This window comes from Dicentrarchus labrax, unplaced genomic scaffold (genome assembly GCF_905237075.1).
Source record: "Dicentrarchus labrax unplaced genomic scaffold, dlabrax2021, whole genome shotgun sequence".
Taxonomy (NCBI): domain Eukaryota; kingdom Metazoa; phylum Chordata; class Actinopteri; family Moronidae; genus Dicentrarchus; species Dicentrarchus labrax.
In genome coordinates this window covers 18,279,846-18,293,556 of record NW_026136719.1, presented here as the reverse complement: position 1 = coordinate 18,293,556, position 13,711 = coordinate 18,279,846, and the positions used below count along the sequence as shown (strand labels likewise).

At 39.4% G+C, this 13,711-nt stretch overlaps 1 protein-coding gene across 6 annotated transcripts in view; it reads left to right on the top strand.

The window, feature by feature from the left end:
* tcf12 (transcription factor 12) overlaps positions 1 to 13,711 on the top strand; it is a 75,541-nt gene that overhangs the window by 36,864 nt on the left and 24,966 nt on the right. For all 6 annotated transcript variants that reach the window (XM_051379320.1, XM_051379319.1, XM_051379318.1 and 3 more), the window contains exons 6-8: positions 154 to 215; positions 2,489 to 2,621; positions 3,331 to 3,383. In XM_051379320.1, the coding sequence (XP_051235280.1) occupies positions 154 to 215; positions 2,489 to 2,621; positions 3,331 to 3,383 (248 nt within the window). The remainder of the gene's footprint in view (positions 1 to 153; positions 216 to 2,488; positions 2,622 to 3,330; positions 3,384 to 13,711) is intronic.

Here is a 13,711-nt window from a genome sequence, read left to right as displayed (position 1 = left end):
GAGAAGCAGCAAGTGTTCATCGTGCACCAAACGCTGCAGAACGAAACAATCAGGACACTGTATGTAGTCTTTTATTCGCCGTTAATCCAGATGTGTGCTGAAGTATCATAAAAGATAATGATTGTTTTTACTGTCCTTTCCGTGTTTTTACAGGTAAATCAGAGAGGGCTTCATTTATTGGCTATGGGAGGGATCCTGGAGCATCTGGCTGCCAGGTGAGTTTTTCATCAGATGTCAATTTCTTGTTGCTCCAAAGGTTTCTATCAAAGCAGAACTAAATCACCCTCTACATTACCCAATAGCGCTAAAACTGGTTGACCTGAAAACAAGTTCAACAATGTTTTCTAAATCTTATCCAAGCAAGAAGGTATCAAAAATAAGGGTTGAAACATCTGTGCATTAGAAGTAACAGACCCAACACCTGAGGTTGGTACCGAGCTACAGACAGAGCTACTGTAGAGGTATTATGTCATATTTTATTTTCAACTATTTGTTTTTAGTGCAACCTGTATACAGCAGGTTTTTTCCCCAGATAGATAGATGGGAAAAACATGAATTTATGAATATTATTGCTATTTAAAAGTAGAGTTTGCCTCTCTTCCACTGAGAGTCCATGCCTTTATTTAATCTAGGTTGGATTACTGTAAAATCCCTTTATTCCCTCTTAAATAAGAGCTCCCTTCACTGTAACTACTACAAACCCAACAGTCAGACTTTTGCCTGGACTGGAAGTCCATCATTTATTAACATAAGTCTACCTCGTTATAACTCACTTTCAGTTAATTTTAGATTTATTCAAGATCTCACTCTTTCTAAACGTTTCTAAGGCTTAACAAGATGTAACCCAACCCTATGAAACTGAAAGCATCCTATAGCCCTTTAGATATCTATATGTATATGTATATCCACTATTAAACTAAAGATGAGTGGGATTCTGCAGAACAGTGAAGACAACTAGAAGATCCTCTGTCATTTTAAAAATCCCGTCAGATTTAAAGTTTCTGATGTTCTTTTGGAAATTCAGTTCAGTGTGAATGTTGGCATTTTCTAACATGAGACTATGTGATCAGACATAGTTTGACACTTTTTGGTCAGATACAGTGAAAAAGATTAATGAAACCGTTTTAGAGGGAATACCATTTAGGACATTTTGAGTAGGAGTTGAGGAATGTGTCAGAGCTGCAGCTGGAGAGATCTGAGTTTGACAGGAAGAAAAAAAAATCAATAAAAAATCTATTTCTTAGAATCTGCTGAGAATGTGTGAAAGGAACTACCATAAAACATAAATAACAACGACCACTGGAAGACCTTCTGATTTATTTTTCGGCAACTGGTTAAGCCAAATAAACATAAGACAATTAATGTCATGATCTACTTGACATATGGCTACTGTACATGATTACCCACAAATTGGCCGATGTGGCATATGACTTCTGAGGCTTGGAGGAGATCCCTTTGATTCAGACTCTCAGTTCTGTCAGTGCTCAGGTGCACTTTACATGAGCTGAAAATGTCAACATTTCATTTCATTTTAATTTCTGAATTTTTGTGTCTCCTTCTGAACTCTGCAAATAATATGTCATTAAATACAGTCTCGAGGTGCAAAGGTTTAAAACTGCTACAAAGTATTGAGTTTGATTCCCTGATTCTTGCACCAATTGATTATCGGGTAAATTAGATTTAATTGAATGAAATTAATTTAGATGTGTTCACAAAGATAGTCACAAGGATCCAAATTTGTCCTCGGTCCTTCCCCTGAATAACTATGATAGTATAAAAGAGGCCAGAGGAAGTGTAGCTGCAGAGATTCAATATCATTGAACAAAGGAAACAGCAGAAGTAGGTCTGTTGTTTCATTTGAATGCTGTGAATTTATTTAGATTACTTTTGACTTGCATTGTCTCAGACAGTTTTTATGACCTACATTTCAGATCAGAAAAATAATCTTTGTTTCTTTAGTACAGTTCAAATGTTTTCAAACACATATTTACACTAAAGGGAATTTGTCAGCATGCGTTGGATTCGTCAATCAGAAATCAAAGCTTTTGGAAAGGTCTCAGCGGTTACTGTGTCAATCCTCAGCCTGCAAAGGGGATTCAAAGGGGGGGCCAACTGCTACACATCCCTCTGAGTTGTACTTACTCACATGATCCCTGCTCTACTGGTCTGCAGCCGATTACTCTAATTAGACCAAGCTCTTAATTGGCCTCTTTATCCAGTTTGCTGGGGCTGTAGAGGTCAAATAGATAATGACCTGTGACACAGAATTAACTGGAGTGATATGTGATATGTTACTGAAACAGTTTGCACATCCATTTCAACAATTTTTTATGTTTCATCTTTATAATGATTTTGATATTATATTTGTGATTTACAGTTAACACACTGTTAATGCTTTCGTGCTTTTTACTGCAAATGACACTCAAATGACTGAAAGCTGATATTATCCTTTAGTGTTAAAAATGTGTGTGTTTGTTTACTCTTTCAGTCATCTGTAAGGACAGACATCGTGTTGGCGAGTCCTGGTCCAGTGACTACATCAGGGAAGTCACCTGCGCCATTATACTCCTTCAATGCAGCCAATCCTAGAAGACGTTCTCTACCAGATCCTCCACCCGTCGGTCAGTGCCATGTCAATGATTATAATCCCCTAAAATGATATTCTTGTTTCTTTTTTAAAACAGTTTTCTCTTTGGGGACAAATGTAGCTTGAATTTAAAATGTTACAATAAACGTCAGTAATACATTCTCTCATTCTTCTTTTTAATAAGTGGATAATCTTGCATCTTACATTGTCTGTTTATCTAGTGCCAGTCTGGAGTGAATCTAATGTGGCATTTGCAAAACAGCAGGGATGCATTTAACACAGTGCTCTTGACGCAGCCTTTGTTAGCACAAACATGGCCAGGTTTTGGTAATGATGGCACCAAATTTTGAGCTAAGTTGGCACAGCTTGAAGTGGAGATAGTCACTTGCCGTTCTCCCAATCGGGACATTGTAGGTTAGCCCTATTAGCTCCTGTTCAAAGCACGTGGTGTAAATTCGATGGTAAAGTATAACTGAAGTAGAATTAGTCTTGACAGGTCAAGTTTGTGAATAAAGATACATTTTCAGCACTCTAATACTATACTGCATAATAACGAAAATTACTGTAAGTGTGTCTGAAGTTATTTTTAAAGGTTGCTTATGTGAAAATCATAATTTAATCTCAAATACTTTATAAAGCACAAGAACACAGATTTTGTTAGTGAGTTATGGCTTGTTTGCTGCAGATTCATAGTTGCCTCTTTTTGCCTGTGAATGAATAGATGTGCTTTCATCTCTCCACAGATCCTCTACAAACAAAAAAGGTTCGCAAGGTCCCTCCTGGCCTGCCTTCATCTGTGAGTGGAAGATCATCTACCTCTCATATAAATAGATTTCACAGTGAGCTTACTTAAGCAGACACACACACACATCTAAGCTACTCACACGCCCTCCCGCACAACACTTGCACACAAAGAGCGCTCTTGACATCACTACCACATCACTTGACATCACTAGCGGGAATTCAGTTGTTTTTGTGGGTCTTGCTCTGTAGTGACACCGTGGTGTCTGATCATTTAAAGTTCTGACTTTTAATGTTTGTTGCTTTCATGCTTGTTGTTTAATATTAGGATCTAAATGTCTCTGTAGGGCACATCTTTCTGTACATTTTTTGTACTTGTGTGTGTGTGTGTGTGTGTGTGTGTGTGTGTATGCATAAATGTGTGTGCATGTGTGTGTGTACACATGTGCACCTCGAGGTGATTGATTTTCAGTGCTGCCCTGTCACAGTCTAGCCTCCTCACAGCCTCTCCTGGGAGAAAGAGAGGCTGTCAGAGCGGATCCCCAGCTCTGCTCTTTTGATGTTTAATTAGTCATTACGTAGCCGAACAGGAGGACAGACAGAGATTAATAGCACAGAATATCTGAAATTTCTATTGGTAATGATCCCGGTGGAGCAGAAACCATTAGGATGCAGAGAAGTGTGGAGCTCAGCTTGCATTCGCTTAGACAGGGGGTGTTGGAGTTCATTAATATGCATAAATCAGTAAGTCAGATGTTCATTGTTAAAACCCTGGTGGATTGGCAAAGGTTTTATTAAGCTCTGCCTTAAATTCCTAGAACTGGTACAAGACAATGATTTTTTTCCTTTTCTTTTTAATAAGAAGCAACTGGTTTACCAAAATCCCACCCTTTTCTTTCCTTAAACAATAAAAGGGTTTTCTTTTTCTTTCTTTTTTTTGGGTGAGGGAGTCTGAGACTGGATTTGCCTTTCAGAGCTTTGATAATCGTCACCTCTGCTGCTGTTACTCTGAAATCTAATATGGAACAGGCCGCGGAACATAAAAGGCTGGCATGTGTTTTGTTTCTGGATTTGTATTTGAAAAGAAGTTTGTCAGAGCATGAGGGAGAGAAGCAGTCTCTGGCAGCAGCAGGAACGTGTGCTGCCTTCCTCTTAAGTAAGTGATATATTTGAGGTCTTGTCAGACGGAGGGAGGGAGGCAAAGAATGGTTGCCTCGCGGGTTACATCTCTTTGTTGTGTAAATGGACGCTGGGCTTTTATTTGTCAGTACTTAACACATGGGCGCAGGTGCAGTTCTGTGACTCATAAGAGTACAATCAAGCAGTACAATGCTAGATGGGGAAAAACAGTGACGGAGCATGGGATAAAATACAGCTTCTTCTTGTCACTCAGTACTGCTCAGAAGATAAAGCCTGGAGCTTGGAGGAATTATCCCAGTTAGCCTTTGATCCCATTTAAAAGAATAAAGATGGTAGTGTTGAATAAAGGCCTGTAGGTCTCTTATAACCTGCTGACAGAGAAAGGAAAACATAACGCCAGCTTTTGATAGGTGGTATATGTGGAAAATGTTTGAGTAGGAGGTTGTCTGGCAGCTTTTAGGAGGTGTTAGGATATTGGTATTGGACTAATAGGAAGCAAAGGTGAGGCAGGGTGGCATTAACTATTGAAGGGTGTAAAGAGCTACTTGTGGCCTTTAACAATGTGTAAAGTGACTGTTGCAGAGGGTGATTGCTGTATATCTAAGGATGGTTATCAGCCAAGACTCATGTTTGTGTCTCTGGCACCAACACTGGCAGTAGTGAGGGTGGTGTCGAAGGCGCACCTGGAGTCAGAGCTGCTTTGCCAGAGGCAGCTGTGTGAAGAGCCTGCAGCGTACCTGTAAAGCATGAATGCAGCTGCAGATGCCGCTGAAAGCTTTTGCTTGTGTAAGCAAGCGTGAGAGCCTCACCAGAGACCTGAATAGCTGCTTGATTTAAAAAAATAAAAATAAAAAAAAATCAACACAACACTTCCTATCATTATGTCTTCTGCTGGGAATTTTCTTATTTATTTATTTAATTCTCAAATCCCCTTTTCCCTCCAGGCTTGTATTCTTACTCCTCAGTCTAAAAATACATTTAGGAGTTTTAAATCACATGGGCAATGTAAGTTGCAAGTCCAAGCATGATGTGTGTGTGTGTGTGTGTGTGTGTGTGTGTGTGTGTGTGTGTGTGTGTGTGTGTGTGTGTGTGTGTGTGTATACTACATGATGGAGCTGAATCAAAATATTTACGTGAGCACATCCTCTGTGCATTTAGGTTTTGACACTGCAGTGCACCAGGATGTGAAGACTATCTAGACAGGCCAGCTGGTGATTGCAAACATTTAAATGTTTCTAGGGCTTTTTCATCTTCTATACAGACACCCTCCTCCCTCCACCACACACATACTTCCCTCTGTGGTCTGCTGGATGTGTGCATGCAGACATGGGATACTGCAGTTGTGGTTGTAATTGTGTGACGCATATGCCTAACAAATCCTTATTTATCCGTCATTATTTTAAGGATTGTTTGACCCAGTTTTTTCAGCCTTCCCAAATGCAGAGTGGAACATTAAAAAAGATGCTGGCTATATATCTTACTGCCTTGTGTGACAGATAAACATCTTTTAAGTGCTCAAGCATGAAAGCTTTTATTTTTGTTACAGTTGGCTATAATTGGCTCCCTGCATTATTTGACTGTATAAACTGAGAGCGAAGGACAGAGCATGTTGTCATTGGACAGACAGTCCGCTGTGCTGAGGGATGCTGATGGGCAGCTGCGTGGGCACCTGTCTGACAGGAGGACTGAAGAGAGGGAGAGAGGGTTTTGTGGCTTGTGGGGGGAAAGTTGCATCTTGTAGGATATTTATGGGAAGCTGCAAGGGCATGGTGTGTGTGTGTGTGTGTGTGTGTGTGTGTGTGTGTGTGTGTGTGTGTGTGTGTGTGTGTGTGTGTGTGTGTTTGTGTGTGTGTGTGTGTGTGTGTGCATGTCAGTTTGTTTGTGTAAATAGTGTTTCCCCCCCCACAAAACCTTGTCAGAGGCACAGTGGCTTGATGTGACACTTCCTCCCTGGCTTTGGTGACGATGTGGCTGCAGGATGAGAGAAAGAAAGTGGTGGGCTGAGATTCAGTACCCCTCAGGGACTTTTGCAAGCGAGAACCCTGAGTGTGGATGACAAAATAGATTGACATTTGCTTTTGACAGATCACTCAGACACCCTTGTTTCTGAGAGATTTGTACTGTGCGAGCTGTAAGAAAGGAGGTCTGCTCTAGGCTCTGAATCTTAAGACCTAGAAATGCTCCTTGCAGTTCTGTCTGGTGCATGACATTCAAAAGATATATTTTCTCTGTCTCTCTATCCATCTGTCTTTAACAGCTCAAAGACAAGAGATCATAATATTGTAGTACAACAGCAACCTAATGTTCCTGTTACTGAGAAAGAAGCTACTTTTTCTTCCTTCCTTTAAACCAGGGCAGGACATAGTAAGAGGGCTTTATGAATAGACTGTGGATGAAATGCATCAGTAAATCCTTATGTAAACAGCTAGGATCACCCCCAACCTTTATAAGTCTCCCAGCAAAATTAGATTTTAGGTCCACCCAGCAGAACCTGCACATGTTATATTTTTGCTATTTGTTATTCTGATGTTGTAAAAACACCAACACATGCATTTAACATTAACACTGGGAGGGTTAATGAATATAAATACTAATGCATACATTTTCCATTGCATTCCAGAAAGTCCACAGATTTTTCTAAGAAGTGTTTTTATAATTGTCAATGAGTTACTAGAACCCTGTACATCAGCCCTGTGCCAATAAGGTGCAAGCATGATGAAGCACAGCAGAGCAAGAGAGAAAAACATTATGTCAGTAATGTGGCCAACGCAGTTTTTATACCTACAAGGAGGTCAGACTTTCCAAACCACAGCAGTGTATGTTCTGTTCTGCATGTCATTAGTCGAGCCAGCAAATGTTGTTCACAGTATTTCTGCTTACAATAATTACCCCCAATGGGGAATTAAATAAATAAGTTTATTCAAATTTTTAGCAAAGATGCATTTTCCACAAACTTCAAGTATTTTCTAGCAACTTTTTCCCCCAAAATATAATTTTAGATGTGCTAATTTTTTGTTATCAGTTAATCTACTAATCAGTTTCAATTGACATTATTCACTAGTGTTTAATTTGATCTAAATATGCAGAGAAATGCTCTTTTCTATGTTAGTTTGCCAACCAATGTCAGGTATTTACAGTGAAACAAAAAACATCTACTGTAAGGGTTACTCATGCTGCTAAACTTACTGAATGTTAACATCCGTCTCTGCAGCTCTAAGCAACGCTCTCCTGCCTTTAGATCATTATTTTGGTTGTCTGGTCCACACATGCATAAACTGTATGGTTGATTCTCTCATTGAGCCCACCCATATAAAACCATAGGCCGCCATTTCATGCAAACAAGCTCAGACAAGCCAAGCATATCCTACGTGCCCAGTGCAAGATGACACACCAGATCCGTAAGTGGCATACCCATGTTTTCTGGATGTGTAATTAGACACGTTTTTGTGAACTCACAGGCTCTTTTTAAGCCAAACCAGAAAGAAATTAAGGGTTAGAGCATGATTTTAAGAATTAAAAAAAGTGCCACATAAGGGACCAAGCTGCAGAAGTGTAACTATCAACTGAGGTTTGTGTTACTCTCAGCTTTGTTTAACTGACTAAACGTATGAGTCAGGTATGTGCGTGTGTGTGGGCAAGAAGGACCCAGATAGTTTACATAAGCTTTCACACAGTCCAGAGCTTGTACGTGATGGCTGTTATGCAGACTCTAGTAAATCAATTAGGTTTTTTTATTATTCATTGAACCTTCTGTAATGTTGCTATGGATGATTTGTAATTTATTTTAGGTATGTGTGGTGAGTGATCTATATCTTTATAAATAAATAGGTTATTTATATAAAATGTACTGTTCTGTGTGGGTTAGTTTTGCAGTAGAAATATGACTGAATGGGATTTCTACACCATGTGTATAAATGGTATAAAGTTTATTCCACATGTTAGTTCTTCAAAATGAGATAGGTCTGGATGTGTATTTTGTTTGCAGGTGATATACTTATTGGACTATATTTCAGGCTCTGACCGGACCGCCAGTTAGTGAGCTCCCCAGAGATGGCCTCATCAGATGGCTGATTAGATAGACACCCTCGGTTTGACGGGGGTGATGCTGAACAGTTGCAGCCACCTCTGGGACCCTGGGCTTTGTGTTTATCTTTGTTTGGGTTGCTGAAATTTACCACTGACATTAAAGGCTCCAGTTAATGGAACAGGCAAACAAGCCAGAGGCCTGACCTCTTTCATCTGCGAGGAGAACAAGGAGTTAAAAGGACAAAGAGTACAAAAATAATGCACAGATTAAAGCCATTACTCACATTCTGGCCTGTTGTAAATTATTCATGTAGGGCTTGCGTGAGTGTACGGCATTAATGCAAACCTTGATTTTCAGATCGCTGGCAGGCTCAAGAACACAGCCTGTCAGCAATCACTAAGGTAGAGTGTTTGTTATTTAGAGAGCATCTAAACCAGGCTGCTGTGACCTGGAAAGTACATGATTGACCCATGTGATGTTTCTGCTGGATAGAAGGATTTAATAATTTCAGCGACAAAGAACATGAGAGAGTTTGCTCAAATAGTAGGTGGTAGGCAAATTCATCAAGCTTGAACAATACATGACTTTATCATATTCATTTGAAAACGGTGATATTGTGCTGTCATTTGGTCTTTTCTTAAATTAACCTGGTTTCCTCAGTTGTGTCATTTCTGGCTCCCCAATGACTGAAAATCAGCTGAAACTCTCCCACCACTGATCTCCATCTCTTTTCTTCACTCCTTCACATCTCTCTTATGCACTTCTGATTGTCATTGTCACATTTGTTCTACAATGTAAAACAATACTTTTGGTAATATTTTTAGGTTTACGGATTTTTAGTTTTTCCATAATATGGTTTAAGACAGATGTCCAACAAATGTGGAAATCTCTCTAAGCGAGACCTTTATGAAGGTTTGTAAGTGACAGCTGTAGGTAACAGCACATCCTGTCGTCTTGCAGTATGTCTGTGGGCTACAGCTGCCGAGAAGCATCATCGTATGGATCGTAGGGAAAGACAAAAGCACATTGTCTCTCTCAGCACTCCCATCAACCTGACCACGTTTTCCACAACCACTGTCAGTCAGGAGCTTTGTAGCAAGGACTTTAATGTACATGGCTGTGACACCAGTATGTTCCTCCACAGCAGTCCACTCAGATGTCCTGTGATGTTCGTCCAACATGCAGTGTGTGCCAATCAGCAGGGTCAGATAGGTTTCCCTTGTCCTTTTCTTCTTCTTCTTCTTCTTCAATCGTGACATCTCTATTTCTGCTCCCGGACAGAAGCAGTGTTGTATCTGTGATGTGTGACACAGCAGTGAAGTCACAGAACTATTGGTGATTGAGTTCATAGTCTTAATGACAATGTTCATGATAACTTAATGTTATATGTATGTTTCACTGCAGGCCTGTTGTAAGGCAGTGAGACTCTCTTACAAACCAAAGAGGCCAGTCAGGTATAGCCGTGTAGCTTAGGGGTTAAGACAGCAACGATGAACTTCCCCATTTCGAGTCCGGGTGGGGAGCTTTGTTGCCTCTCTCTCTCCTCTGTTTCCTCTTGTCTCTCTACTGTTTGAAAGAAAGGCTTCAAAATGCTAAAAAATGCTTTTGGGGGTAAAAAACTAGGCCAGTCTGTTCGCCTCTCACTGCTTGTGCACATTTGAGGTTATTAATTTTCTTATAGAATAATTTGTATAACATCTTCTGTTCTATGTGAGGCACATTTGAACATTATTTTGAATTAGAGCTTTAAAACAAAACTTAATCACCATTATTCATTTAAAATGTTATTATTAAAAAGGATGAGGAATTTAGCTTTTCTGAATAGAGTCACAGTTATACAGCCTCACATTGTTGACGGTAATGTAGGAGTTTAACGATGCTGTCACCACTGAGCTTGCAGCTCATTATACTGACAATATTTTTGACAAAGTTGTCGTGCATAACAAACTCTTAAAATGCCCTTTCAGAATTCTCCTTCTGCAGTACATATGCAAAATGTATTTATTTATAGAAGAATTTATATTTATTACTTTTAAAAATAGTATTATAGGTTTTCATTAAATATGCAAATAAAGAAAAAATAAATGAAAACCAAAGAATAGTAAATCTGAATTATACTTACATTAGGCAGAATAGATGCAAATATGGGTACATTTTCCTTTAAAGCATTACCAAGAATTATTATAAACATTTAAAAAAATTGTGTATTTACTTTGAGTGAAAAATTTTGTATTTGTTGTGATCATGATTTGTGATAAAAAAAAAAGGAAAGAATGTACATTACAACTAAAATATTATAATATAAATAGGATAACCAAAACTCGATTTCCTAGTAGTGACACAGCGATAATAAGGCCTAATAAGACTAAATAACCAATATTACAGGGTATCTGCAGGTATTGGAAAGTCTAGTAATGAAAAGTATTTTTAATTATTTAAAAAATTTTAAAAAGAGTTTTTGGCCTATACGCCATTTATAATATTTTTTTATTAATTAAACCATCTATCTATTTTTTGCTGCCTATCCATGTCCAGGTTGCTTTATTTAAATTAAATATATGATTAGAAATCATTGCTATATACTGCTTAACTGTAAATAATGTGATATAATAATAATAATAATAACACTTACACTTTGTCAGCTGACTGTGAAACAGGTATTAACACAGTCTTAAAAAGTCTTAAATTTAACTTAATGAACCCTGCAGAAACCCTGTTACTGTCTTTAAATCACACCATCCATAATTCAGCCAGGAGTTTGGGAGGGTGGGGGTCTGAATCCCCCAAGCACTCCCCACTCACAGAGTCAGCCCTCTCTAATTAGAACCAGAGCTCCTTACAGGAAACAATCTTCCTGCCTGATGACATCATCGCTAAATCCATGCGTGAGATGGTGACCTCAGCCTGTGGATTTGCTCTGTGTTTTTCAACACCCAAACAAATCCCAAGAAAAGCACCTTGTGATGACTCGAGTGTCTTTAGAGAGGGGAGTGTGAACAGTTGGGGTTTCAAAGTATGACAATGTAGGCCTAAACATCCCCCCGCCACCCCTCCAGGCGCAATTTAAATAGTTTCTTCTCTCTTTATAGGACTATAGGAATATATGGACCATGTTGATTGACATTCTGAGCCTTAGTGTTGTCAAAGAAATATATTGATTGTGCAACATGAAAAAAGTTTATATTAAGGGGTTTTGTAACTCCTTTTAAGTTTTGGAGCTACTGGGGGATGTAATGGAATCAGTGAGATGTGAGCCCGGTATTTTTAGCCTGCATTTGTTTAGATTTGGGCATTAAAAGTATGCTAATTAACTATTAGCAGTTCCTGTTTGCAATGCACCCATGAACGTAGAGACTGTACAACTATTACTGGATTATACTGAAAAAGAAGAAAACTTGAGAATTCTCAGGCAAGGTCTGTAGTCATAGTATCTTTTTCTAAGGATTTATGGACGTTTATTCACAATGGACATCGGACATAATGACATCCCCAGAAAGTTAAATTCACATTGAATCTAAAAACATGTGTCTAATGTCTGTGTGTTCAGATTTGACTGAGTTATGACTCAGTACTAACGAGCACAACGTTTGATGCAAATTGTGGCAATAAGGTGCTAAGGGGTTTAAAGTACCATAACTGCCTCCATGATCTGTGTGTCACAGCCAGTGCTGCAGCTCCAACTGCTGACTGTGTCTGTGAATGGGCCAAATCAGTGGGCCAAACTACAATAACTAACTTCCTGTTGTTTTTACAACACCAGCATGCACCTGTCCTTTTAACCTCACACACTATCTTTCCCTCACGTCTCTCCCTCCACACCACCTCTCTCTCTCTCACAGTTAGAAAAGCTTTGTTCTAGACACGCAGACTGTTTTCTGCAATGTGTCATGATTGTTGATTCATGAAGTGTAATTAAATAAAACCTCCACTGCTGGAAATGCATGGACATTCTCGATGTGTCTCCTGCAGAGTCAGTATTAAAAGAAAAGGGCTGGCAGTGGTTTGAGTCTGAGTCAGCCAGCACTGGTTTGATACGTGTGCATGATCCCAAATTAATGCCCATTTCTCCCTGCTTTCATGTGTTTTCCTCGCAACACTGTGTTGTGTGTCTGGACTTGTTTTAGACCCCTTCAAACACTTCTATCATTACCATTTTCCTTAAAGCATCAACTTGAAACAGCGCCAGATATAAAGCGGTAACCGCATGTAGAGCCGGTGTTTTGGACGAGTTTAAAAGAGTCCTAGAGAAGAAAGGGGGATAAATAATAACAGTACTAAAAGGAAAAGCATAATAAAGGCCTAGTTTTCTTAGGGAAGTGGAAGCTTTCATCTTTCTATAACAATAATGTTCTCAATGAGTCTACAGGCCTGTGTTTAGTCCAGGCAGCTTCGAGTGGTAGACATGAAAGGCTCCAGGCAGACTGTACAGACCGGGGCTCTCACTGGAATATGGTATCTTATCCTCTCCTACCTCTCCTTTCTTCTCCTCTCCTTTGCTCTCCCCTCCTCCCACATGATAAAGGTAATGGGGAACTGTGTGGCTCGCAGTGACAGTAAACCATGGTAAAATGGCTGTCGATGTTTTGCCCCCAAGTGCTCCCCCAGTCTGAGGCCCCCAGGGTTTAGGAAATGGAGCATTATTTTCATGTTCCGACGTCATGAGCCAGCCCCCTTTGCAGCTGTTGCATGCTTTACAACCCTGTGTTTGCGGCCACATCTCAGCTAAAGGTCTCTGCCAACACCCAAACTCTCATATTTCACATTTCATAAATACAGTTTTTTTTACCTGGATTTGAAATCATGGATTTCAACACCTTCTTTTTTTTTCTTATTTTATGTTGAGCCTTCACTTTCTCTCACTAATGACTCCTAATTGGCGTGTGAGCCATGTGTGGGAACAGGTAAAATGTGTAGCCAGATGGTTGTGTTCTTACAAAAGCCATATTTTACCGCACTGCCTGTAGACTCATTTAATCATCACAAAAACAAAAAGATTAGACGCTCGGGATTAAAATGTGTGGAAGAGAACAGGCTCACTTATTTATGCACTCATTTGGTCGCCTTTTAATTACACATATTAATGAAATCCTGCTTAGAATGAAATTATTTTAGTTCCAGTTTGTTGGGGTTCCCCTGCAGAAAATCTGCATTTTTTATGCCTGGAATTAATTTTTTTTTCTCTCGCTCTTTCTAAATCCGCTCACTCATTTGTTTTC